A 23,086-nucleotide genomic window follows, 5' to 3' on the forward strand; every position below is an offset into this window, starting at 1 on the left:
CTACCTTAATTACTAAGCTTTACAAGAAACCCGTATTTTCTCCTTTACTCCTTATAAACTTTGAAGAAGTGTAATAAATTCTAAATTTAACCTGAACCTTATTACAGTTTTGGTGTTGATAAGACGTAGTAGTATAAACATGATGAAATACCAACAAAAAAGCAAAATTTCTATGCTAACAATTTACAACAACAACCTTGTGTTAAGATACTTTTGAAGTCAATCCGATTCTATCCTTTTATCTTTTCCCTATTTTTGCAATTTGACGATTATTTGAGGAGTAAAAATTATAACAGTCGATATAAATTAAAAAAAAATATATTGGCATACGGGTATGTAGATTAGACATTTACGTTTGCAATTATTTGACGCGAACGACGTTGTACACTGTAAAATAGGCGATGTCAAAAAACTATTTTGATATTGAGCACACGATGTATCAGAAACAGAAAAAAGCGTGTCAAACCCAAAGGAGGGCATTTTGTACGTCTTTTTATGGGTTTTCGCCAGATATGGGGCTCACAAGAGACAAAAATCGGCGTGTCACACTAAAAAGCGGTGACTTTTTGCCATTTTTGTCAATTGTCGACAGATATTGAGTTTAACAGGAGAAAGTATCGGTGTGCCTCTCCCAAAAATGTTGATTTTGTATTATTTTTTTGTCATTATTTGCAGATATTGGTCTCACAAGGGGCATTAATGGTCACACTGTAAAGTGATTTTAGGCAATATTTCGTCAAAGTTTAAAAATAAAAAGTGAACTATAATAGAGGAGTTCACAGCCTCTAGAAAAATCTTGTGTAAAAAATGGGTTTGTTCGACTAAATTTTGACATTTCAATTTTATTGCGGGGAAAAAGGAGGGTCCTGTTACCATAGCAACAATGGCACACAACAACCACACGAGAATGAATTTTATATTCATAAATGGTTGTTGTGTGCCATTATTTTTTATCAGTTTGTTACTGCTAAAATATTTCTAAGTCTTTAATGTCATGGTCAGTGTTTTATATCGAAATTTTATAGATTGAAACTTGCATAACACACCGAAAAATATTAACACCAATAGTCATTATGGAAATAGGGACAATTTTACGCCTTGTTAACAAAATTTAATATAAATCCTACAAAGGGTGAGCGCAAACATACGTTTTTTTTCAATTATCACTTGATTTTTTCCGAAGAAAATATCGGAAATATGTGTAACGTCAAACAATTGTGGCGTACGCGACGTCGTTAAAAATTTGAATCTGCCAGCAAGAGGGTTAAATGACGTCACTGTTAGGCGTGCCTACAACCATTTAATGGATGCTACACGGACAACATGCAGATGGTAAGACATGTACTCTCTGTATTTGAAATTATATAAAGTGCCAGTCTCTACAAGAAGCAATGTCATAGGTCCAATTTCGTTGTGTTTGTTCAATCTGTTTTCGTTTCACGAAAACATTATCGAAATTCTCACTTCTGTACTCTGTTCGACCACACTATGTGTACAGTGAGTATGATCTCGAATGCTCACTTTACTCAAGCCCACCTGGTTCGATTGGTTCTTGCATTAGAAAAAAACGTTCTTTGGAATAAACCCAGTGCCGATTAAGGCTTCATTTTACGCAGACCTGATAAATCGCTTTCTGATTCTCATTTTGCTTACTGAAATAGCGAATATACCTCTACATACATTACCCGATAGTTTTATTTAAATAAAAAGAAAGATGTTTAAGTACGACTATTCGTGTTCTATTTTACAGGATAGAAGAATGATACTCTATGTCGCCTTACTTCTCCAGGTAAACATACTTTTAATATTATGATGACATTATCTTTTCAATTTCTTTTTGCAATTATGATTTGTGACGTCTGTTTTATTTTTCTGTACTTGTAACAAGATTCCTGTGTGATCTTCATTTTGAATTCCTGCATTGCATGAGCTGTGTTATCCATAGATGCAAACCTTTGAAATTTTGTTTTCCTGCGATCTTTCTCATTTGTTTTGCGTCTTCTTAGTAACTATCATTAATAATAATAATAATAATAATAATAATAATAATAATACTTTATTTCATGAGGGTAACACAGTAAATGTACCAATCTTCCCTCAGCCCCCCCCCAAAAAAAACAAAACAAAACAAAACAAAACAAAACAAACAAACAAAACAAAACAAACAAAAAAATTCAATAATACGTTTTTTAATAGACACACCAACATACAGTCACTCAAAAACATCAACTCCCTTTGCTGAGTAAATAGCATCTTAATATGTTTTTTTTTAAATGAGGCAGTTTTTTGGGATTTTCTTACTGTTTTTTGGAAGTTGTTTCACAGAGTTGGACCAGAGTAACTAAAGGATTTTTTGTATAGTTGAGTTTTTGTTCTGGGAATAGATAAGTTACATTTGATTGAGTTTTGTAATGAGTAAGAATTGTTATCAGGTGTTCCTTTATTTTATTACAAAGATATGATAGAGCTTCGTTTTTTATACTTTAAAAAATCAGAATGCGTTTGTGATATATCATCCTATTTTTAATTGTCGACCACTCAAGTTGTTTGATCAAGGGCGCAGATGGTGCAAGGAAATACGTATCATAGGATTAGTCGTGTAGCCCTTGTATGTAGTTTAATAACGCGGTTCAGATTTTCCTTTTCAGTTTCCCTGAATCAAGATTTAGAAATTTCTTTTATCTTAGATAGCCGATAAAAACGACTGGATATTTTTAGACACACATTTATCTGCTTTGAATAGCATAGTTGAGGATCTATCATCACTCCTAGTAACTTCTTACAATTGGATATTAGAATAGTAAGTGATGGAACATCACTTTGTGACAAAAGTTTCTGTATGGTGTCAATTAACATACACTTTGTTTCAATACAGTTTAAAAATACCTGAACGTATTGACTCGTCCTAAGTCCGTAAACGTATTGACCCTGTCGTGCGATTGTAAAGTTTTGATTGTGTCCGTATTGCATGGTCTCATCATAAGTCTATAACGTATTGATCTCGTCATAAGTCCTTAACTTATTGATCTTGTCATAAGCCCGTTACGTATCGATCTCGTCATAAGGCCTTACTTGTTGATCTCGTCATAAGTCCGTATCTTATTGATTTCGTCTTAAGTCCTAACGTATTGATCCCGTCATATTTTCGTAACGTATAGATGTCGTCATAAGTCCGAAATTAATTGATGTCGTCACAAGTCCGTATCTTGTTGATCTCGTCATGTGTCCGTAACTTATTGATCTCGTCATAAGTCCTTGCGTATATCTCGTTAAATATCCTAACGTATTTATCTCGTCGTAAGTCCCTAGCGTATTTATCTCGTCATAAGTCCGTTACTAATTGATCTCGTCATAAGTCCGTAACTTAATGATCTCGTTATAAGCCAGTAACCTATTGATTTCGTCGTAATTCCTAACATAATGATCTCGTCACATGTCCGTAACTTAGTGATTTCAGCACAAGTATGTTATTAATTGATTTCGTCTTAAGTCCGTTACGGTAACTTATTGATTTCATCATAAGTCCTAACGTATCTATTGCGTCATAAGTCCATAAATTATTGATTTTGTCATAATTTATGCCCGTAACGTATTGATGTCGTCATTAGTTCTAACGTACTGATCTAGTCATATGTCCGTAACTCATTAATCTCGTCATAAGTCCTAACGTATTGATCTCGTCATAAGACCGTAACGTACAATGCAATGATGTAACATGACAATCTTATCGTAATTCCGTAACGCATTGACCTAGCTGTAAGACCATAACGTATTAACCCAGTCATAAGACCGTAAGATATTGACCTTATAGTAAGTTCGTGACGTATTGATTTCATCATACCTACGTCCATAACCTTGCCGTAAGACTTTCCAACGTACATGTATTAAACGTGTTTTAGTTCATACATATAAGGTCATATGCACCTAACTAGTATTTCCGATTCCTCTGTTGATATTATTACCTAAATATGTCAAAGACCAATTCAAGTATTTTCAGTTTCAGATGATCTATTCATATCAAGTACAGGCTGAAGAAGTAAGAGTAGAACCACACTATGATGAAGAAATTGACAAACCTGATTCAGGTGCTGTAACAAGTATAAAAACGTTACACGGTGTAGAATAGGGTATGCCAGTCTCGTCATGTGACACTGTTGATTCACGAAAATGGGTCCTTGTCTACCATTCAAATGCAAGAAGTTTTAAACGATTTCAAAGCGTTGAGTCAGAATTAAAAGTAAAATTAAAATGTTAAAATGCCTATACAAAATCACAAGTTTCTATTTTTTACATGATAAAAGTGTTAAGAAGTTAAGAAAATCATTTGATAAAAGATTCTGCATTGTAACAGCGTTGCAAGATCCCGGAAGTAAACAATAAAATGCAGATCGGTCTTCGGATTTTATTATGTTCTAAATAGGAATTCGGGTACGGAAAATATATCTAGAACGAGACTTACAGACCCTATTCATGTCTTATATAAATTAAAATAGGAAAGTGCACACCTGCAGTAGTTACATATAATGGGTACAATTTAATGACATAATTTGTTTTCTCTCGCCAAGGTGCGTTGAATAAACTTTACTAGTTGCGTCTACAAAATGTTCATTTATATAATTTAAACAATACATGTTTTTTTTATTTTTTAATTTATTAATTTTTATTTTTTTTTATATATATATAAATACATATTAAGATGAACTGTGCTTCGAATTTTGCCCTGATTGAACCAACGGTCAATTGCAGGATATAGCAAATGGACAGCCTGGACACGGTGCAGTGCACGGTGTGGTTCCAGAGGACGGTCAGTTAGAAGACGGACCTGTCAAGATCTAGAACATTGCAGAGACGGGGATTTTGAAATCAGACTGTGTGAAGGAAAAAGTTGCAAGAAAAACAATGTTGGTAGATAAAGTTTAACTAATGTTTCTTACATTCATATTTATTTGTATATATTTTGTTTGCATGTAAACCAACACCTGTACTCCGAGGATAACTATATTGTATCAATTATCAATTAAACAACGGGATAGCATTGGAATGCATGAAAATTATATTTCTTGAGGCATTTTCACCACTGACAAATATAAATCATATTAAGGAAGTAGACCTAGCATAAGGGACACAACTCTTACAACTCTTGTATTCAGCACTTTACATCGATCTCATGTAAGCATCAAAGTAACTTTGACTGATTTTATTTTGTTTCAAATGAAAGCTTGATAGGCTTTGGTGAAATTGAAGATGATACAAACATATCACTGATTTCAAGAGTTATGCACCATACCCTAGATTAACTTCCTTAAGTCTGATCAACACGTGTTTCTTACTGTAGGTAGGGTAAAGTATTTGACTTAATTAAAGAAAGCGTCAGATAAATCTCTGTATTTTTATTTCTTGAGCACAGCAGTCAGTTCGGATTCATCTGTCACATATTGTTCCTTGTCTTGTTTATCTGTGTACACCCATTTCTTTGTACACTGACCACAGTTGTTCATACTGAAAACGGAAACGTAACTTTCCACTACAGTTTGACAGGGGTTTTGACACAATATCCACGTGGTACAATGTAAACCTTGGTCAAGATACAGTGAATCAGGAAATTTATTGCTTTTATGAAAGTGGACAAAAAGTAAGTTACTGTATGCGATCATAATTATTCGGGAAGTCGGTCTTTTTTTAAAATAAAAAATCAAGAAAATTACTTTTTTATACATAGCCCCTGTATATGTTCTATATGCATGTACCTATCGCCTAGCTACGATCCAAGGAGCCCATTTACTCTGTGAAGATCCCGAATGACACCACATTGTATGATATTAATGATGTTACAGTACGTAAGAATACAAACTCACAAACTAAATTTGAGTGTTTAAATTATTTTTGAAATACATACTACAACATTTATTGTTTTATATATATCACTGTCACTGTGTGCTACAATGTACATATACATTATACATATATTTTTATAAGACTCGCCAACATTTGACATAAACTTGTCACTGCTAACATGTATTATAAAATGCATTGTACAAAACTCAACAGCATTGGACAATGCACAGACCACTTCTAGCATGTACATGTGCTACTCGTGTTTTACAAGACTCACCAACATTTGACATTGTACACATCACTGCCAACTTCATATCTGTAGCTGATTGATTCATTTTCGCAGAAGTTAAAACAGATTCTGACTTCCGGTTCTTGACATGTTGCGTCTGGACATCTGTCGTATTGGTCTATCTCTAAAACTGAAATTAAAATGATCTCTAAAACTGGAAAGACAATAAAATCATGATCGCCAATGGAAACAAGTTTACAAAACAAAAACAAAAAAAAACAAAACAAAAAAATAACGCTATGAAACAAATTGGGAAATGTGCATTATCTGGCTTGGTTATCATCCTGATCCATGTGCTCATCTCAATGTTATGCTACACATTCTTTTACAAAATCAGAAAATTCTATGCGGAACATATTAGACTGTTTACAAGAACTTACAAAATTAAGCAAGTAGACTCCAAATTAAGTTATATTGTCTTCCCAAAACATCTAACAATTTAAAACATAAATATTTTGTATCTACATATAACCTTCATGTACATATAAAATAAAATTGTAAATCAAGACAATTAGCCGTTTAGAGGTATTGCAACTACAAGCAATATTTAAACTTGGCTAGATATTGTGACGGGGGTATCCAGAGACTGTTAAAAGTAATGTCCAAGAAAAAAAGAGTGTTCCAGGCGATAATTATCTCATTTTTGTACGAAATTAACGAAATGTTCTAGGTGATTTCCGACCCGGACAGCCCCCACCAGCCCAGATCCGCTTTTGGCATGAGTATATAGTAGTATCATACCTGTGATACAAGCGAAATCTAGACAAACCACATTATCAGGACGTTATTGTTTTCTGTATAAATGATTATAACAAATTAACTACTTAATTACTAGAAGTTGCTGCTACGTTAACATCATCTTGGACTTGTTGTTCCCGATCTTTGACTTTTACTGCCAGTAGATGCTGAATTCCACTTGTAACCAACACAACAATGAAAGCCAATGCAAGCGATTTCATTATAGAACTGTGAATGTCTTCCAAGGCTTCTGGATTCAGTCTCGATATGTGTCTTACCACTCTACTTGTTTTTACAGTTGTTTAATTACATGTACATGACTGTATTGAAGACAATATGTAATTAATTATACTGCTGTTCATTATATTAAAAAGGCAACTGTTGCTTACAATCATATTATACTTCAAATAACTTCGTTAATCAATAAAACGGCATGGGGTATGATCTTGCATTTGTACTGCTGACTCAAACAAGTAAATAATACATGTACCAACTATACATCGTTCTGTCACTCAGAAATATACATGTACTTACTTGATTGTGTGTTTGCTGTTGTTGCAAACTGCAAATTACTACACTTACAATTTCATATGAACAATTCCGTAGAAACGTTTGCAAAATGAAAGAAACTATTTCAGTACATACAAGAATATGTGTGCTCTAGTGCTTATACTATATCATTGTATATGTATATGTACATACTCCTTGTTTTTGTATCGCGCTAGACTTTTTACAATTAGGCCTCTGGAACAGGGTTATGTTGCTATATGTACAAGATTGAAGTCATCACTACAGAAGTTTTATGGTCGTCATCATGAACTCGTGGATCGTTACGGTGTATTCATTTGTACCATGAAAACGTGGATCGTTACGGTGTATCCATTTGTACCATGAAAACGTGGATCGTTACGGTGTATCCATTTGTACCATGAAATCGTAGATCGTTACGGTGTATCCATTTGTACCATGAAAACTGATTTGTTCAACGTGTCATCGTTTTTCTGTCCTCTTTCGTATACCCCGAACTTGACTTTTTATGAGCACAGGGCAAGCAGAGGACGCTAACCCTACCTGGTCCATGCTCCCAGTTTTTAGTGGAGTCCGAGTTGTTACTTTTTATGTATTATTATGGTTATTTGTGTTCTGTGTTGTGTTTGTCTGTTTTTCATGTCTGGTCTTTGTCCCTGGATTACATTCTTTTGATTTCCGCTAGAATCTTGGTTCCCTTGATAACTCTTAAATACATTATTACATGTACACGTTAACAAAACTTGAGTAAAGGCGTAGTTTGAGTATTTCGTTTCCCAAATGAGCACGTACATGTAGTTTTTACAATATAGTACGTGTACTAGTGTTTACATTGTATGTACATATTGCATAAGACTGTGAGCTTGTAGCAAACACCCCACATTTGCGGCAAACAAATTGTTCGCAGTTTGATCACTGCTTGCTACAAACAATATGCAAACATCGCTGCTTGTAGCGGTTTAGGTTACAGACCACCAATTCAACCAATGAGCATTTGGAACGTACGCAAAAATAGTCCTACGCAGAAATTACCCCTGTTCCTCATAGTGCTGTGAAAAAAGTTCTCATCTTATTTAAAAAATTTAAACAGTTTCTGAAAGGAAAAACATTTCTGTACATTTTATAGGTGCATTTTGCTTCTTGTGATGTGAAGCCTAATCTCCATAATGATTTTCAAATATACCCCTATCTTGTGAAAACACTGGGATTTCCCATACTATTTATAGACCCTTCACTTCCGGTGACCAGTACTGCACTGCAAGTCTGCTAACCCCACATGCCATTCTGAGGATTGTGAGCTGACATATGTAGAATCATGCTGATATATAGTCCTCTGCAGGTTAAAGTTAAGGTAAAGTCCAGAGAAGCCATTGAATATTAGCATAGAAGCCTATGGGAAGTGGAATTAGTGGTTTTTAGCCTTTATAAACCGCAACTTCGTCATTACTCATAATCATCTTATATAATTTGCAGTAACTTCGTCAGAAACTTTATTACACTCCTTGAGACTTCATGTTTCCCATTTTAGCGTTCTTGCATTGTTTATCCTGCGTTTACACATCGTTTTGCGTTCGTTAAAACGCACGATAAACGCGTTCGTTTATACCCACGCTAGGAGCGTTCGTTTAAAAGCACGATAGAAGTGTTCGTTTTTGTTTGTTTGTTATTTTTGTACTTTGATTATTTCCTTGATTTCCTGTTATTTATATATTTTTTGCTATTATTAATTTATATAACATCATTAATTTTATTTTCTATTTTTTTTTCTGTTTTCATTATATGTCAATATTGTTATTTGTCGTCGTTCGTATATCGTGCGTTTAAACGCACGCTGGGAGCGTTCGTTTATCGTCGTTTAAACGCACGATAGGAGCGTTCGCTTAAATGCACGATAGAATCGTTCGTTTATCGTGCGTTTGGGTATCCTACGTGTGGGAAACCTAAACGTCTCAAGGAGTGTAATACTAAGCTAGCCAAACTTTTTAACTTCTGATAATGTTTCGGTGAATATACACTGAAACTTCTAAATTCTTTTGAGCATGCTCAGGACTACTAAAAATTTGAATCATGGGAAACATTGCAGTTATAATTCTGTATATATCCTTATGTTTAAGACATATGCAATCAAACAGTTGCTACAAGTTCTAGTTATGTTTATCGCCTGAATATAGCGAAGCCCAAACCCCAACAATCAATCAATCAATATAGGTATAAGTACGATTATGTGTATTGCTTTAGAAGTAGTTATGGTCAGATTTAGATTCATTATTACTTGCATTTACTATTTCATTTTTTGTGCATTGTCTTATTTGTTTAGCTACAGAGCTATAGTTTATGCAGTGGCGGGTCCGGGGGTGCAGCGGGTTGGTATTCCCTTTCTATTGGAAAATGTGTCATTTACATGTTTAAAATTTAAAAAAAATTGACTCTTGCACTTTTTATGAGTAACTCGGCGGATGTTTCTAGAAAAGTAGAGGACGCTTACCCTACCGGTGCACCTGGTTCATGCTCCCAGTTTTTAGTGGAGTCCGAGTTGCTCACTTGCTTTTGTTACTTCTAATGTCTGATTTTAGTTACTTCATACTCTTTGTTGTGTATATCTGTTTTCCATGTCTGGTCTTGGTCCCTGGATTACATTCTTTTGATCACCGCTATAACCTTGGTTCCCTTGATTATTATTTCCAACAATTGCCCAAGTCAATAGTGGTACTTAAACCCTAATTGCATAATAATGTTTGTCATAGCTTCACAACTACCCATATAAGGCTGTCAATGTTTGTCGCAAATTTGCAGCGAACCTCATTTGAATAAAAATACATTTTGTATTAATTATGTTCGCCAAAACATGACAGCTTTCCATATTAGGCTATCATTGTTTGTCGCAAGTTTGCAAACTTCATTTGGATGGTATTGTTTGCGGTGAAATTGTCGTATACTCGTGGCAAATATTCGTCAGAAAGACATATTTAGTAAGGAAATTGTACTTAGCTGTGATATTAAAGATGAAAACTGGAGAGATTTATATATGTCACGGGAAGGTCAATTTAGCTTTCCATATTTTTTTTTTAGCTTTCCGTATTTTTGTCACGGGAAGGTCCATTTAGCTTTCCGTATTTTTGGTTTTATTTAATTAAAACTATTGATTTTGATACAATATGATTAACTGTATTTTCAGAATAAGAAAAATATACAGGACAACATTTTTTCTTAATGCCACAAAATACCCGGCGACAAAATGGAGGCTCCAGCGAGATAGTTTGTCCTTTTTGGCTACTGTAAATTGTGATGAAAACCTTGGTTTTGGTAATTAACCCCTTAATTTGACTCAACGACATTAGTCAACGACTTTGTCAGCGACTTTTGCCAACGACTTTTGTCAACGACTTATGTCAACGACTCTTGTCAACGACGACGTCTGCCGACGACGTTATCATCGTTTGCTTCACAAGGAATTTCATAGTAGTATGAATTATCGTTATAACCACAGCTCATCTTTGACCTGTTTATGGTTTCATTATAATACGTAGTTCCAGATTATTGAAAAGAGTCATTATTTACGAGTTTCGTTACATAAACATGCAAAAATATGTACGATAGCGTAAAAGAAGCTCTACAAAAATCACAACGTTGTGTATTACGATGATGCTTTGTACATAAAGTGGGTTTTTGTTTCACGACGACAGAATAAGAAATGTTCCGTTTTCTTGAAGCGCATTCTGTTATTTAATGTCATTGAATTACTCATTCGTAGTTATTGAACTTTCATTTCGAGTTGAGAAGACCAACATTGCATCGACATTCCGATCTATAAACTGTAAACATTCGAGTGCACCAGTCCATCAATTTAATATGTTTCATGGAAGAATATGCAGGACCGATTAAATTTTATTCTTTTAACTCTGAATAGATTCATTACCGAGTTTAACTCGCGAAATGAGTTATGTACTCCATTCGTACACAGCTATGTGCATCAGAGATGTTCTGATAAAATCAGATATAAATATTCACATCTTGTAGATGGGGTACATCCATCACAGATTCTTGGCGAGAAATGGGCGTCACGAATGCAGAAGGTCATATTGGACAATGAAAATAGAGTTTCCAATTAATATGTATAACTCGTGTTGTTATTTTATGAAAGTATCGAGGCATTTGCCACATACTCTTCATACAAATATCATAATTGAAATATTTTTGTTTGATTATTTCTTTAATTTGATATTTTTGTATTATATGTACAGACATTTTTCTTAATGCCACAAAATACCCGGCGACATATATACACGTGGAAACAAAATATGCGATATTTGACAAGTTGTCTTAATAGATCGCATTGTACGGAGAAAAAAAAACGTAATAAATGGTCGATATGCTGTATGCCTTAGACTGAGTACAATTTCATTTTGACTGGTCAGACATATTCGTCAATTACATCTTTTCTTTTGACAATCTGCGATGTTTCTATTAGATGTCTCTGTAAAACGTACACATTCGTTTCAAAATCACAAAAAAATATGCATTATTTGTCACCTAGGATTAAAAACAGCGGTCGAACGTGGCAAGACATTTTTTGGTAGAAAATATATGCATGAAAAAAAAAATGGTGACACAGTGATTCGCATGGTCCATGCGTGCATCACACCATTGTTGGCCCATGCGTGCGTCATACCATTGTTGGTCCATGCGTGCGTCATACCATTGTTGGCCCATGCGTACGTCATACCATTGTTGGCCCATGCGTGCGTCATACCATTGTTTTTAATACAAAGCTGCATCAAATTATTTTTAAATGTATACAAAAAAAATTTATCGGAACTATTTTGATGCAGTTTGTAACATGGTTTCGTTTCTTTTTGGTACATTGGTTTATTCACACATTACAAATATAACCATTGTGATGTTGCAAAACGCTCAACATTTTACTTAAAGTTGAAATGCTTTACCTAAATTTCAAGTCGTCAAGTCAAGAAATGATTTAATGGCCCTAGCAGAGCTTGTTGCTTTTAATCTAAGATTTCATATGATTTGGAATGTTATTAAAAGTTTTTTAAATCATTGAAGTCTTTTTTTCCCCTCCATAATATATTAGTACGAAGCTTTGCAGAATAAGTTTTAATTAGAACAATGGAACGTCATGACTGTCTTCCGATATTTCCTTGTCCTGTATTTAGTGGCAGTTTTAAAGTTATCAAAGATCATAATCTAAATAAATGTTTACTTGATTATAACATTTTTTCAATGCTTCATGTTCATTTGTTCTTGCCAAATTTTGGTGGAGTAACTGTCCTATATTTTTACAGGCCCTTTCACTCAAAGTTTAAACATTAATTAAAATCAGCACTTTTATTCCTGGCAAACAATCGCAATAAAATGTGAATTTCTTCTTCCTGGACCTGATGGTATTTTTGGTATGAAGGAAATGGCCGAGTAGTTCCGATAGATGTATTTTTGTTCACATTTGAAAATATTTTAATGCAGCTTTGTATTTAAAACAATGGTGTGACGGACGCATGGGCCAACAATGGTGTGACGCACGCGTGGGCCAACAATAGTGACGGACGCATAGGCCAACATTGGTGTGACGGACGCACGGGCCAACAATGGTGTGACGGACGCGTGGGCCAACAATGGTGTGACGCACGCGTGAGCCAACAATGGTGTGACGGACACATGGGCAACAATGATGTGACGCACGCGTGGGCAAACGATGGTGTGACGGACGCATTGGCCAACAATAGTGTGACGCATACGTGGGCCAACAATGGTGTGACGGACACATGGGCCTCCAATGGTGTGACGGACACATGGGTCAACAATGGTGTGACGGACGCATGGGCCAACAAGGGTGTGACGGACACATGGGCCACTTATGGTGTGACGGACACATGGGCCAACAATGGTGTGACGCATACGTGGGCTAACAATGGTGTGACGGACACATGGGACTCCAATGGTGTGACGGACACATGGGTCAACAATGGTGTGACGGACGCATGGGCCAACAAGGGTGTGACGGACACATGGGCCAACAATGGTGTGACGGACGCGTTGGTCAACAATGGTGTGACGCACGCGTGGGCCAACAATGGTGTGACGGACACATGGGCAACAATGGTGTGACGCACGCGTGGGCAAACGATGGTGCGACGGACACATGGGCCAACAATGGTGTGACGGACGCATGGGCAAACAATGGTGTGACGGACACATGGGCCATGCAAATCACTGTGTTAGCAGATTATTGTCTATTGGGCGATATGAAAATGAAAGAAAACAAAAACATCGAAAAGCAGCCGGACATAATTATAATTCACTGAAACACACAAAAGTACAAAATTAACCAGCCTGTTGTATCATTATATTCTTACAACAATACTCCCACATATATAATAAGTTAGATTTAAACAAATTCAAATACATAAATATAAATCATGAATACATTTAATAAGCTAGAACAAAAAAATATCATTATCAGGCTACCATTTAAATTTTGTTCTGCAGTATAGTAGGAAATAAGAGCGCAATTATTCACAATGCTGTTTCCGTATCTAAAAATAGATCCGGATGAAATTTCTCTAATCTAACGCAATATCGCTAAAATATTCCCATATAGCTTTTAAATTTTGAAATAATAACTACCATGTCGTGGCGTTTCTGTCGGTAAATTAAGGCTCAAAAAAGGGGGAAACTTTTTCAAACATCAATTTTTTCAGGAGCCACCATAAGCCTTAAGTGCCCCATAAAATACGGGTTGCAATGTTCCAAATTCGATACTTTGGTTCCTTACTGTTCATACAATTTTTTCATGAAAATATTTTTTATTATCCACCAATCGTGAAGGTTTCTGTACATTCCACTGGACTAAATGTTGGGGTAAAGATCTGGCTGAATACCGAGCAGACATAATTGCGCTATTGTAACCAATAGTAGTTTATTTCAGTGAGTGAATCGCCCTTAAGAATCCTAAATATTTAGTGTATTACAATAAATTCTAATAAAGGTAGTTGAGACAATGACTAGCCATTTTGATCAAAGATTTCAAAGACAGACTTATTTTGAAATGTCTTCGATGATTTCAACTTTCATTTATAATAATCACTGCTTCAATCTGTACATTAGGAATGTATATGTATCAGCTACTTCATGAATCACTTCTGAACCCAATTTTTCCCTACGGTCCCAAATAATGTCTGGTCCTTACTTCGTTCGCGCGTGTATGAGATTTCTAACGACAGTGTCTAGTCCGACGTAACTCAAATTGTTGATATCTCTGCTACTAACACGCAATGGCAGAACATACAAAAACGTGGCAATAACTCCGCCGAAAAACAGAATGAACTCGATCCTTGTATACATTTCATGGCTTGAGGCTGACGAATCTGAAAATAAGAACAACAGATTAATATTGACGTGACTGAATTAACGACAGTGTAACAACAAATGAGTACTGGCGTGGCTGAATTAACGACTGTGTAACAACAGATTAATACTGAAATTACTGAATTAACAAATTAATACTGACGTGACTGAATGAACGACTCTGAAACAACAGATTAGTACTAACGTGACTGAATTAACGACTGTGTAACAACAGATTAGTACTAACGTGACTGAATTAACAGATTAAAACTGAATTAACTTCGTATATATTTTACATATCAAAACATTCAAAAGAAACTTGGTTACGTGTAACCATAACATGGCGCGGTTTTTATACACCATTTATACATCATTTACAACCGTTACAGTAAATGGTAGGTATTATGTTGTATGCAGTAATACGAATCCAGGCTTTGCCATGAGGAATTGAGCTATTCATACCCATGCATGCAAATGAATAATTTGCTAATTATAGTTATGGGTGCCACCTTGACCAACGAGGTCATGTTAGACTTTCGAGAACACCCGCTATAAGCTCCTGTATGAAAAGTTCAATTTCCCACAGAACAATATTTCAGACTCTTTAGGAATAAATTTAAGGTACAGTAGTAGACCTAGGGTAAAAGACACAACTCTAACAAATCACTTGAACGTTTGCATTCAGCATTTTACATCAATCTCATGTAAGCATCAAAGAACATGTAACTTGGGCTAGTTTAATTTGTTTCTAATGAAAGCTTGATAGGCTTTGGTAAAATTAAATATGATACAAACAGAACTGATTTCAGAGTTAGGTCCCTTACCCTAGGTCTACCTCCTTAAAGATGTTGCCAACGCGCCGTCCCTATTATATCTTGGTTCGGTTTATTTTCAAGTAGCAGTCTTTTTAAAAGTCAGACAGACTGAAGGTGACTCAGCATGTCAAAAATCCACCGAATTCAGTTTTATTACTTGTTCAGAAAGTTACTGGTCACATAACCAGTCTTAGTTTATCATTTGGTTGTTGCACTTTTGAGATAAAAATTATACAGATTGTACATGAAATTGGCACTTTGCAAGAACTATCGCCCTTAATTTGGTTCCATTTGGTTGATTTTAGTGTGAGATGAATGAATGATTTTGCAGATCTGAATACAGAAATGACTATTATTATGTAAATATATAGCATGTGTATACTGAAAAACCATTGTTTGTTCTGTGGGTTTTCTACACCATGAATCACTTTACCATTGGCATTGTCTGAATTTTATATAGACTGGTACTTAATTTAGAATTATATTTTGAAAATCGTACCTTTGAATGTTGAAACAGAGTCCTCTTGACTCGACGCTAGAAGTGTAAAGTATACAATCATGAGAATGATTCCGATCAGCACAGAAATAATTACCAACTGTTCACCCTCTATTGCTTGGTATGACAAATATCCAATCATTAATATGTTGGCAGTGTCAATTACTGTTTTTGTCGGAAGAATATGATTGTATAGAAGATTCAGAACTCCAATTGATGCTATGCTTGAAATTAAAGAGACAAGCAAAAACGTTCCCAAGTCCGACTGGCCCATGAATTCGAGGCTACCAACGAGAATCAGTGTTAGAGCAAATAGCAGTGGTAACACATTTGTGCGTAGACGAATTTTTATATTTTTATCACAGAAGTTCTTCAGGCAATATAGTTTAAGTAGTTTCAAAACAATTGAGAAAAATGACAAATAGTCGATTCTCGATATTCTAAGCTGCTTGCTTACCCCAACGGTAACAAGAGAAGCACCAAATGTTAACAAAAGAGATTTGGGCAAATGGGTTTTAAGTTGTTTCTTTTCCCTGCATATTAGGGAACACACAAGAACCAACAGTGGTACCAGCATTGGGGAGAAATCTGTTCCCCTATGACTGAATGGTACGGTGTCAAAATAATTCATTAGAGCATTGGAAAGTAGGTGTAAAACAAGAATAATCGATATTCCTTCAGTGTTCTCTGAAACTATTCGAAACTCTTCGAAACTGATTGACACGAGTAATAATAAAAGTTCGATGATGGCAGACGCTCCGAGAGATTTGTACATCCATTTATCTTTGAATAGTTCTTCGCCTTCCAAAAGGCTCCTCTGTCCGTTCCATTGGACAAACAACCAACCAATCACAAGGCCACAAAGTATAAAATGGTTCCATTTCTGGGTAGTTTGTCTGGAAAGAAAGTTATGGAATACGACTACTACATGTATAAGCTGAGATTGGCTAGATATTAAGGTTCATGTTTAGTAAGGCGTCTGTCAATATATGATTTTAAATATCGAAACAAAACACAATCGGAAAATTAGAAAATGAGAAAAAAATGTAATGAAAGCTATTAAAAATGTTTTTCCTGGGATTGTTACATGTATACTAAACCCAACGCCCTATAAGCTAGTGACGGGAATAGCAGTACGGTATCGTAAATGAACAATTCTTTGCCTCTTTCTCTATTATGACTTCATACTGCTTACTGACATTTAAAGTAGTAGTCTTAGTAAGAATCATGCAAATTCTGTAATGTGATACACCCCCAAAAAGGCTACACATTTTTATTTTTATTATTAAGTAGCTTTATAGGTCTTTATGAAATGTTTCATTCCAATCTGTCTGCTAATAGGAGATAATTCACATTGAAAATCCAAGAGTTTCTATTGTATTTAAATGTCATTTACAGAGTTGTCTCCCTTAATGTTGAAGTATACAGTGTATAGTTCATTCAGTATATTTTTTTATCTCTTAAGAACAAGGATCAAATAAAAAGCCACCTGTTAATTTGTGTTTACTATAACATTCTAAACAAAATATTATTTTTTTAAATGTAGGTTTCCCTACCATAAATAACATTTTGCAAGATTCTTATTTGGAGTGTCACTTAAATACCATTGTAAAACAAATATAATATAACACACAAGGTGAGCCTATGGGAATATTGCATGATACTGTTACTGAAACGCTGTATTATCGACTGAAACATTGTATTATTGACTTTTGGACGGAGACATTAAGTTCGGTCTTTTTGATATATAATAATAATTTCATTCTTTAAGATGGTCGATAACGTTGTCCGTGAATGGAGAGAATCCAGTGGTGGATCCAGAGTTTTAGATAAGGGGGCCCCCTAAAATAAATCTTGACAGGACCACCGGTGAGGATCACGAAGTCAGTGTTTTTCGTGATTTTACACACACAATTTTTCAACAATTTATTTTCTAAAGGGGACAGACCCCCGCTCGCCCCCCACCTTTGCATCCGCCACTGGAATCAACGTCTAACTACATGTACACGTAATGAAAAGGTTGGACGACAGTGTATTTTGTCATACTTTGCCCTTTATCAAATCACGGTAGAGGTTAAACGTTGCACATTGTCATGAACCCGCTTTTCTCAGTAAAGGTTAGAGGGTGTTCTTTGACATGACTTCACGACACATAGTAAAAGTTCAACATTGCCCTTTGTCACGACCTCCCTACACACGACAGAGACTAGACGGTGCACATTAGCACTATTTCACAACACATGACAAAGGTTAAACAGTGCCCTTTGTCACGATCTCCCTACACACGACAGAGAAGGGACGGTGCCCATTAGCACGACTTCACAATACACGGCAAAGGTTAGACAGTGCCCTTTGACACGACTTCCTACACACGAGAGAAATTAGACGGTGCCCATTAGCACGACTTCCCAACACATGACAAAGGTTAGACAGTGCCCTTTGACACGACCTTCCTACACATGACAAAGGTTAGACAGTGCCCTTAGACACCACCTCGCTACCCAAGATAGATATATGATGATTATCCTTATTTTTCTTGTGTCATTTTCCCATCGTTTCTGTTTTCTTTTTTTTTTTTTTTTTGAATTTTCACTAGACTAGCTGTAGTGTCGGACTCGTAATTTATATTTGAAAATTTGTCATTTCATGTGTAAAATTGGCAAAAATTGTAAATAATATCCTAGTAGTACCCCTTTTTTTCTGTAGAACCCTGGCTGGCACCCCTGTTTTTCGAAGTATCTTGATCCGCCCCTGAGTAGCTGACATACATGTATAAAACCATACAAACCATAAAATAAGGTACTTACATGTGATTATGTAAAGCCATTTCCTCTTCTGGCATTTAATACTTGTCAACTGAAAAGATAAATGTAGAATGTAAAAGTGACTTCGACGAAGTCAACACTTTGTTACAATTTAAATAATTCTCAGTGAAATGACATGAATACTACAAATTACTATTATACATGATTTATTTATTTTAGACATTAAAGTTTCGCCAATAATCATAATTATACAATAGCTATATTCGACAGACAGTACATCTATATAACCTTTAAATCGACGGTATTATCCTTAGTAAATGTCATGTGTCAGAAAGGAAATGGTATTAAAGGAGCAAGACGTATTAAAAACAAATAACTAGAATTTAAACAAATCAAACAAGATAAGCTGGCAAAATTATTTGTAACGATAAAAAAAATGCAACATCTGCCCCAGGTACATGTATACAATAACTTGGTTAGACATAAGGTGTTACACGTATACTGAGACTGAAAGGTGAATGGGAGTGTATCACGTACACTATTCGTGAGACAATACACGTGCACTATGATTAAGAGGTGACTTGAGATGTTACATGTACACTAAGAAGTAATAGAAGGTGTTACACTAACTATTGTTATTGGTACCTCTTTGAGAAGTTGACGAAAAATAACGTTTTTGTTAAGCTAGTCATCATTTTTGATGCGGAAAAATCTTCGGTGTTTCAACCATGGACGTACATAGCTACATATGATATCAGTTCAAACCTCTCACAAAACTGTCCTAGAATTGTCAGAAGAACAGTTCCATGACAAATTTAGAACAGTTCTAGAGTCTAGTAGCAGGACTGTCAGAGGAGCTGGCTCTAGAACTGTTCCATGACACTTTTAGAACTGTGTTAGAGCCGGGTGTTCTAACAGTTCCCCTGAGAGGTTAGAATTGATCTTATCTGTACACTTTAAAAGATGTCAGACAATTTTAACAACAGAAGAAAGAATTCGTGTGAAAGCGAAAAAAAAAAACAAACAAAAATAAAACAAAAATAAAACAAATTATTTGACTTACTCATCCATACCTTCAATACAGTTTTTCCATTATCAGATTAAATTACCCTCGGTAACAGCTGAACCGACGTGTTAATGAATCAATAGACAATTTCTATTATCTGGAATAAATAATGTATAACAAATTGCCATATTGATAATATATAAAATATTGTATGCAGATGACAGCGTGGACAGAAATAAGATATTGTCTGTTTATCAATTCATTACATTGGTTCTGATTTAAACGTTTTCTACAGAGGGTGTTTCTAGAGAGGCAGAGGACGCTTATCCTACCGGTGCATCTGGTCCATGCTCCCAGTTTTTTAGTGGAGTTCGAGTTGCTCATTTGCTTTTGTTACTTTGTATGTATGATTTTAATTAGTTTATGTTCTTTGTTGTGTATGTCTGTTTTACATGTCTGGTCTTTGTCACTGGATTGCATTCTTTTGATTACCGCTATAACCTTGGTTCCCTTGATTACTCTTTTAAAGTATTGTTTTCGTTTAATATTGAAAAATTATGATTTCCTGTTTTTTTTTCTCCATAACACAAGGCATTTTTTCCATATCAGTACTATCGAGACATTAATTTTACTGGTGTCGTATCTTTATAAAAAAAACAAGGCGTCATAAAAATTTATGAAGAAAAATAAATTCTGGTTATAAGTTAAATATTTAACTTCGCCCCCTAACAGATTACACCCACCTCATATTGTAAAATTGCAGAAAAAAACCAATTAGATATATTATAGGATGTGGGGTTGTTTAACGTGAGACTGAACGACTAATTTTCAATGACCTTAGCGCCCTTCCTTTAAATAGCAGTCTTTATTAAAATCAGACAGAAGGTGATTACCCACTGAATTCACACTTTTATTTCTTTTAAGAAACAGTTACTGATCACATAACCAGTCTTAGTTTTTCATTTGGTTGTTGCGCTTTTGAGATAAAAAAATATATCGATTGTACATGAAATTGGCACTTTGCAAGAGTTATCGTTCTTGATTTTGTTTCAATTAGTTTATTTTTATGGTAGATGTAGAATACTGGATGATTTTCTAAAAAGAAAGTGCAGATCTGAATGCTGAAAGATATCGTTACGTGAAAGTATAGTATATATAGACTGAAAACGTATCGTTCAGTGGGTTTTTTTCTACACCATGAAGCATTTTACCATTGAATGTGACTAGATTTTATATGGACTGGTACTTCAATAGAAAACTGTCTAGACCAAGCATTGCAGTAGTTAATGGAGACTGTATTGTGAGTTTGACTAGAATACCAATGTCAGTTTTATGGGAATGATGAATGGAGATGTGTTCTTTTCCGAAAGTTACAAGTAACTAAGGTGTTCCAACTCTAGATGACAGCTCTAAGGTTACATGGATGGATAGTTAGGTTCATCAAAGCGGTTAAAGAAGTATTAAACAGAGGATTATATTAAAGGTGGTACAAGTGAAAGTTTGATCATACTTGCCCGGAGGACAACATACTTGCCCGGAGGACAACCAAATGATTTACATCTTTGATCATGCATTTACTAAAGGACATTTGGGCATGCAGAACATTCATCAACTTGCCCAATAGGACAAGGTTCATAAAATATTAACGTCATACCGTGTCTGAAGAGCGAGCTAGTGAAGATGTAGACTGGTCCCCGATCGCAATATTCAGTATGTTACACATATACAAATATAAGAGTGAGAGTGTATTGCTAGTAGCTAATACCCGGAGCGTATTCCCGGGAACCAGAATAGTGAAGATGTAGATTGTATAGAGGTTAATATTAGATGTACTCCCTTATGTATAGTTTACATTCATATCATCCGGGTCAGTAAGTGTATTGATTCATATTCATATTGTAGCATTTTGTATCATTGATTCACAATCATGTAAATCTTAATTGGAAATAAAAGACTATTATATTTTATTAGATATTGGAATAGATAAATGATTCTTTATGCCATCTAAATGGTGCATTAAAGAGGGCTATCAAGATAGAGAACCTTCTTTGTCTAGACATTTATATAGAGGTAAAAAAAGTATCCACTATAATTGAACCACACTCCTACCTCCAAAACGTTTACAAAAGATTATAGTAAAGTAGGTCGATAGACCCTGCAAAATGGGTAAATAATTACCTTAAAATGGAAAGTGGTACAACTTTCAAAGAGGAGGACGGATTCATGCATGTATGTAGTACTACGTACCTTGCTGTTGCGATATATAGCAAGGCAGTTGCGAAGGAAAGGGTTAGCAGAAAACAATATCGTTCAGTAAATAATCAGGCACATTCGTTACTTAGCATTGTGTTATTAACATAACCCATTTTTATACAGTTTTAAGAAAACAATAGGATTCCGGGTTTGTTCCCACCTTTATGCTTACATGAAGGGGCGAATCCAGACACTTTGAAAAAGGTGGGGTATCAGCCGGGGTTCCTCGGAGAAAGGGTTGCTAGGACATAATTTGCCATTTTTTGTCAATTTTTCACATGTAAATGACAAATTTTCCAGTTAAAAGGGTGTGCCAACCCCCTACACCCCTCTGGATTGGCCACTGACATGGGATTATAAAATATGTCCATGGAGGTCTAACAGTAGATCTATTCACCCTGATACCATCACATCAGTAAAGGTTAAAACGGAGATATATAGACGGTTGGGACTATTATAAATTTACATTTATCAAAATAGAATTTTCTAGACTTACCACTAGTTTAAACCTCCATCGCTATATATAAATAAATAAATCGATGAGATCGACCGTGTCAGGTGAAGGGAAGTAACCGGGTATCCGTGTCTAAACGTGGAAAAACTGATCTGAATTTGTATGCGGATCAAAGAATGTTACTAATCTTTTATCCGCTTAACCCTATTTCTATTTCCTTTCGATTGACATGTACATTGTATGTATAGCAAGCGGAGGTAGTATAAGAAGGGTTTGACAGCTATAAAGGAAGAAGGAAGAAAAAGGGGTAGGAGATTGGAGTGGGTGGTTAGATATAAAAAGTGTGGGGGGGGGGCTTAAAATAAAAGCAGCGTAAAAATATAACAAATGAGAAATTATATAATAACTTACTTACACCAGATCCCAAGTTTTAGTGGAGTCCTGATTGATCATTTACTTTTGTTTCTTTGTTATTTTGTGTCCTTTATTGTTAATTAAGAATTGGCAATAATAAAAATATTGTCTATTGAAAAATAACATAAATCTTC

At 35.2% G+C, this 23,086-nt stretch overlaps 2 protein-coding genes and 1 long non-coding RNA gene across 9 annotated transcripts; 1 reads left to right on the top strand and 2 right to left on the bottom strand.

The window, feature by feature from the left end:
- Nucleotides 1–1,251: 1,251 nt before the first annotated feature.
- On the top strand, nucleotides 1,252–11,581 carry LOC148600219 (thrombospondin-1-like). 2 transcript variants are annotated; one of them, XM_088557794.1, is made up of 6 exons: nucleotides 1,252–1,332; nucleotides 1,751–1,789; nucleotides 3,998–4,085; nucleotides 4,747–4,901; nucleotides 5,531–5,632; nucleotides 10,566–11,581. In XM_088557794.1, exons 1-6 carry the CDS (start codon nucleotides 1,324–1,326, stop codon nucleotides 10,599–10,601), a joined length of 429 nt encoding a protein of 142 aa, XP_088413920.1. In that variant the 5' UTR covers nucleotides 1,252–1,323; the 3' UTR covers nucleotides 10,602–11,581. The 2 variants fall into 2 exon arrangements, with proteins under 2 accessions (XP_088413920.1, XP_088413921.1); XM_088557795.1 differs by lacking the exon at nucleotides 10,566–11,581 and adding an exon at nucleotides 6,960–7,075.
- LOC148600220 (uncharacterized) lies at nucleotides 6,098–7,083 on the bottom strand. Its single transcript, XR_015917818.1, has 2 exons — nucleotides 6,957–7,083; nucleotides 6,098–6,254 (listed from the first exon to the last, which is right to left on the bottom strand). It is a non-coding gene; the product is annotated as an uncharacterized LOC148600220 (long non-coding RNA).
- Nucleotides 11,582–13,672: 2,091 nt separating the features above from the next.
- Nucleotides 13,673–22,673, bottom strand: LOC148600221 (uncharacterized). 6 transcript variants are annotated; one of them, XM_088557788.1, is made up of 5 exons: nucleotides 22,581–22,673; nucleotides 19,899–19,988; nucleotides 18,868–18,916; nucleotides 16,064–16,956; nucleotides 13,673–14,769 (listed from the first exon to the last, which is right to left on the bottom strand). In XM_088557788.1, exons 3-5 carry the CDS (start codon nucleotides 18,900–18,902, stop codon nucleotides 14,588–14,590), a joined length of 1,110 nt encoding a protein of 369 aa, XP_088413914.1. In that variant the 5' UTR covers nucleotides 18,903–18,916; nucleotides 19,899–19,988; nucleotides 22,581–22,673; the 3' UTR covers nucleotides 13,673–14,587. The 6 variants fall into 6 exon arrangements, with proteins under 6 accessions (XP_088413914.1, XP_088413916.1, XP_088413915.1 ...); XM_088557790.1 differs by having other exon boundaries at nucleotides 19,889–19,988; XM_088557789.1 differs by lacking the exon at nucleotides 22,581–22,673 and adding an exon at nucleotides 21,486–21,627.
- Nucleotides 22,674–23,086: the final 413 nt, after the last annotated feature.

This window comes from Perna viridis, chromosome 13, assembly GCF_037379345.1.
Source record: "Perna viridis isolate PV_CMFRI_1.1 ecotype Kerala chromosome 13, ASM3737934v1, whole genome shotgun sequence".
Lineage (NCBI taxonomy): Eukaryota > Metazoa > Mollusca > Bivalvia > Mytilida > Mytilidae > Perna > Perna viridis.

What these genes read in the sequence shown, in the direction of transcription:
- LOC148600221 (XM_088557788.1), bottom strand. Translation starts at nt 18,902, where the DNA reads ATGCCAGAAGAGGAAATGGCTTTACATAATCACAT. An exon ending in ATGGCTTTACATAATCACAT is followed by an intron (nt 16,957 to 18,867) that starts GTAAGTACCTTA and finishes CTTTCTTTCCAG; the next exon opens with ACAAACTACCCAGAAATGGA. An exon ending in CTCTGTTTCAACATTCAAAG is followed by an intron (nt 14,770 to 16,063) that starts GTACGATTTTCA and finishes TCTTATTTTCAG; the next exon opens with ATTCGTCAGCCTCAAGCCAT.
- LOC148600219 (XM_088557794.1), top strand. An exon ending in AAAGTTGCAAGAAAAACAAT is followed by an intron (nt 4,902 to 5,530) that starts GTTGGTAGATAA and finishes TTTCCACTACAG; the next exon opens with TTTGACAGGGGTTTTGACAC. An exon ending in TTTATGAAAGTGGACAAAAA is followed by an intron (nt 5,633 to 10,565) that starts GTAAGTTACTGT and finishes CTGTATTTTCAG; the next exon opens with AATAAGAAAAATATACAGGA.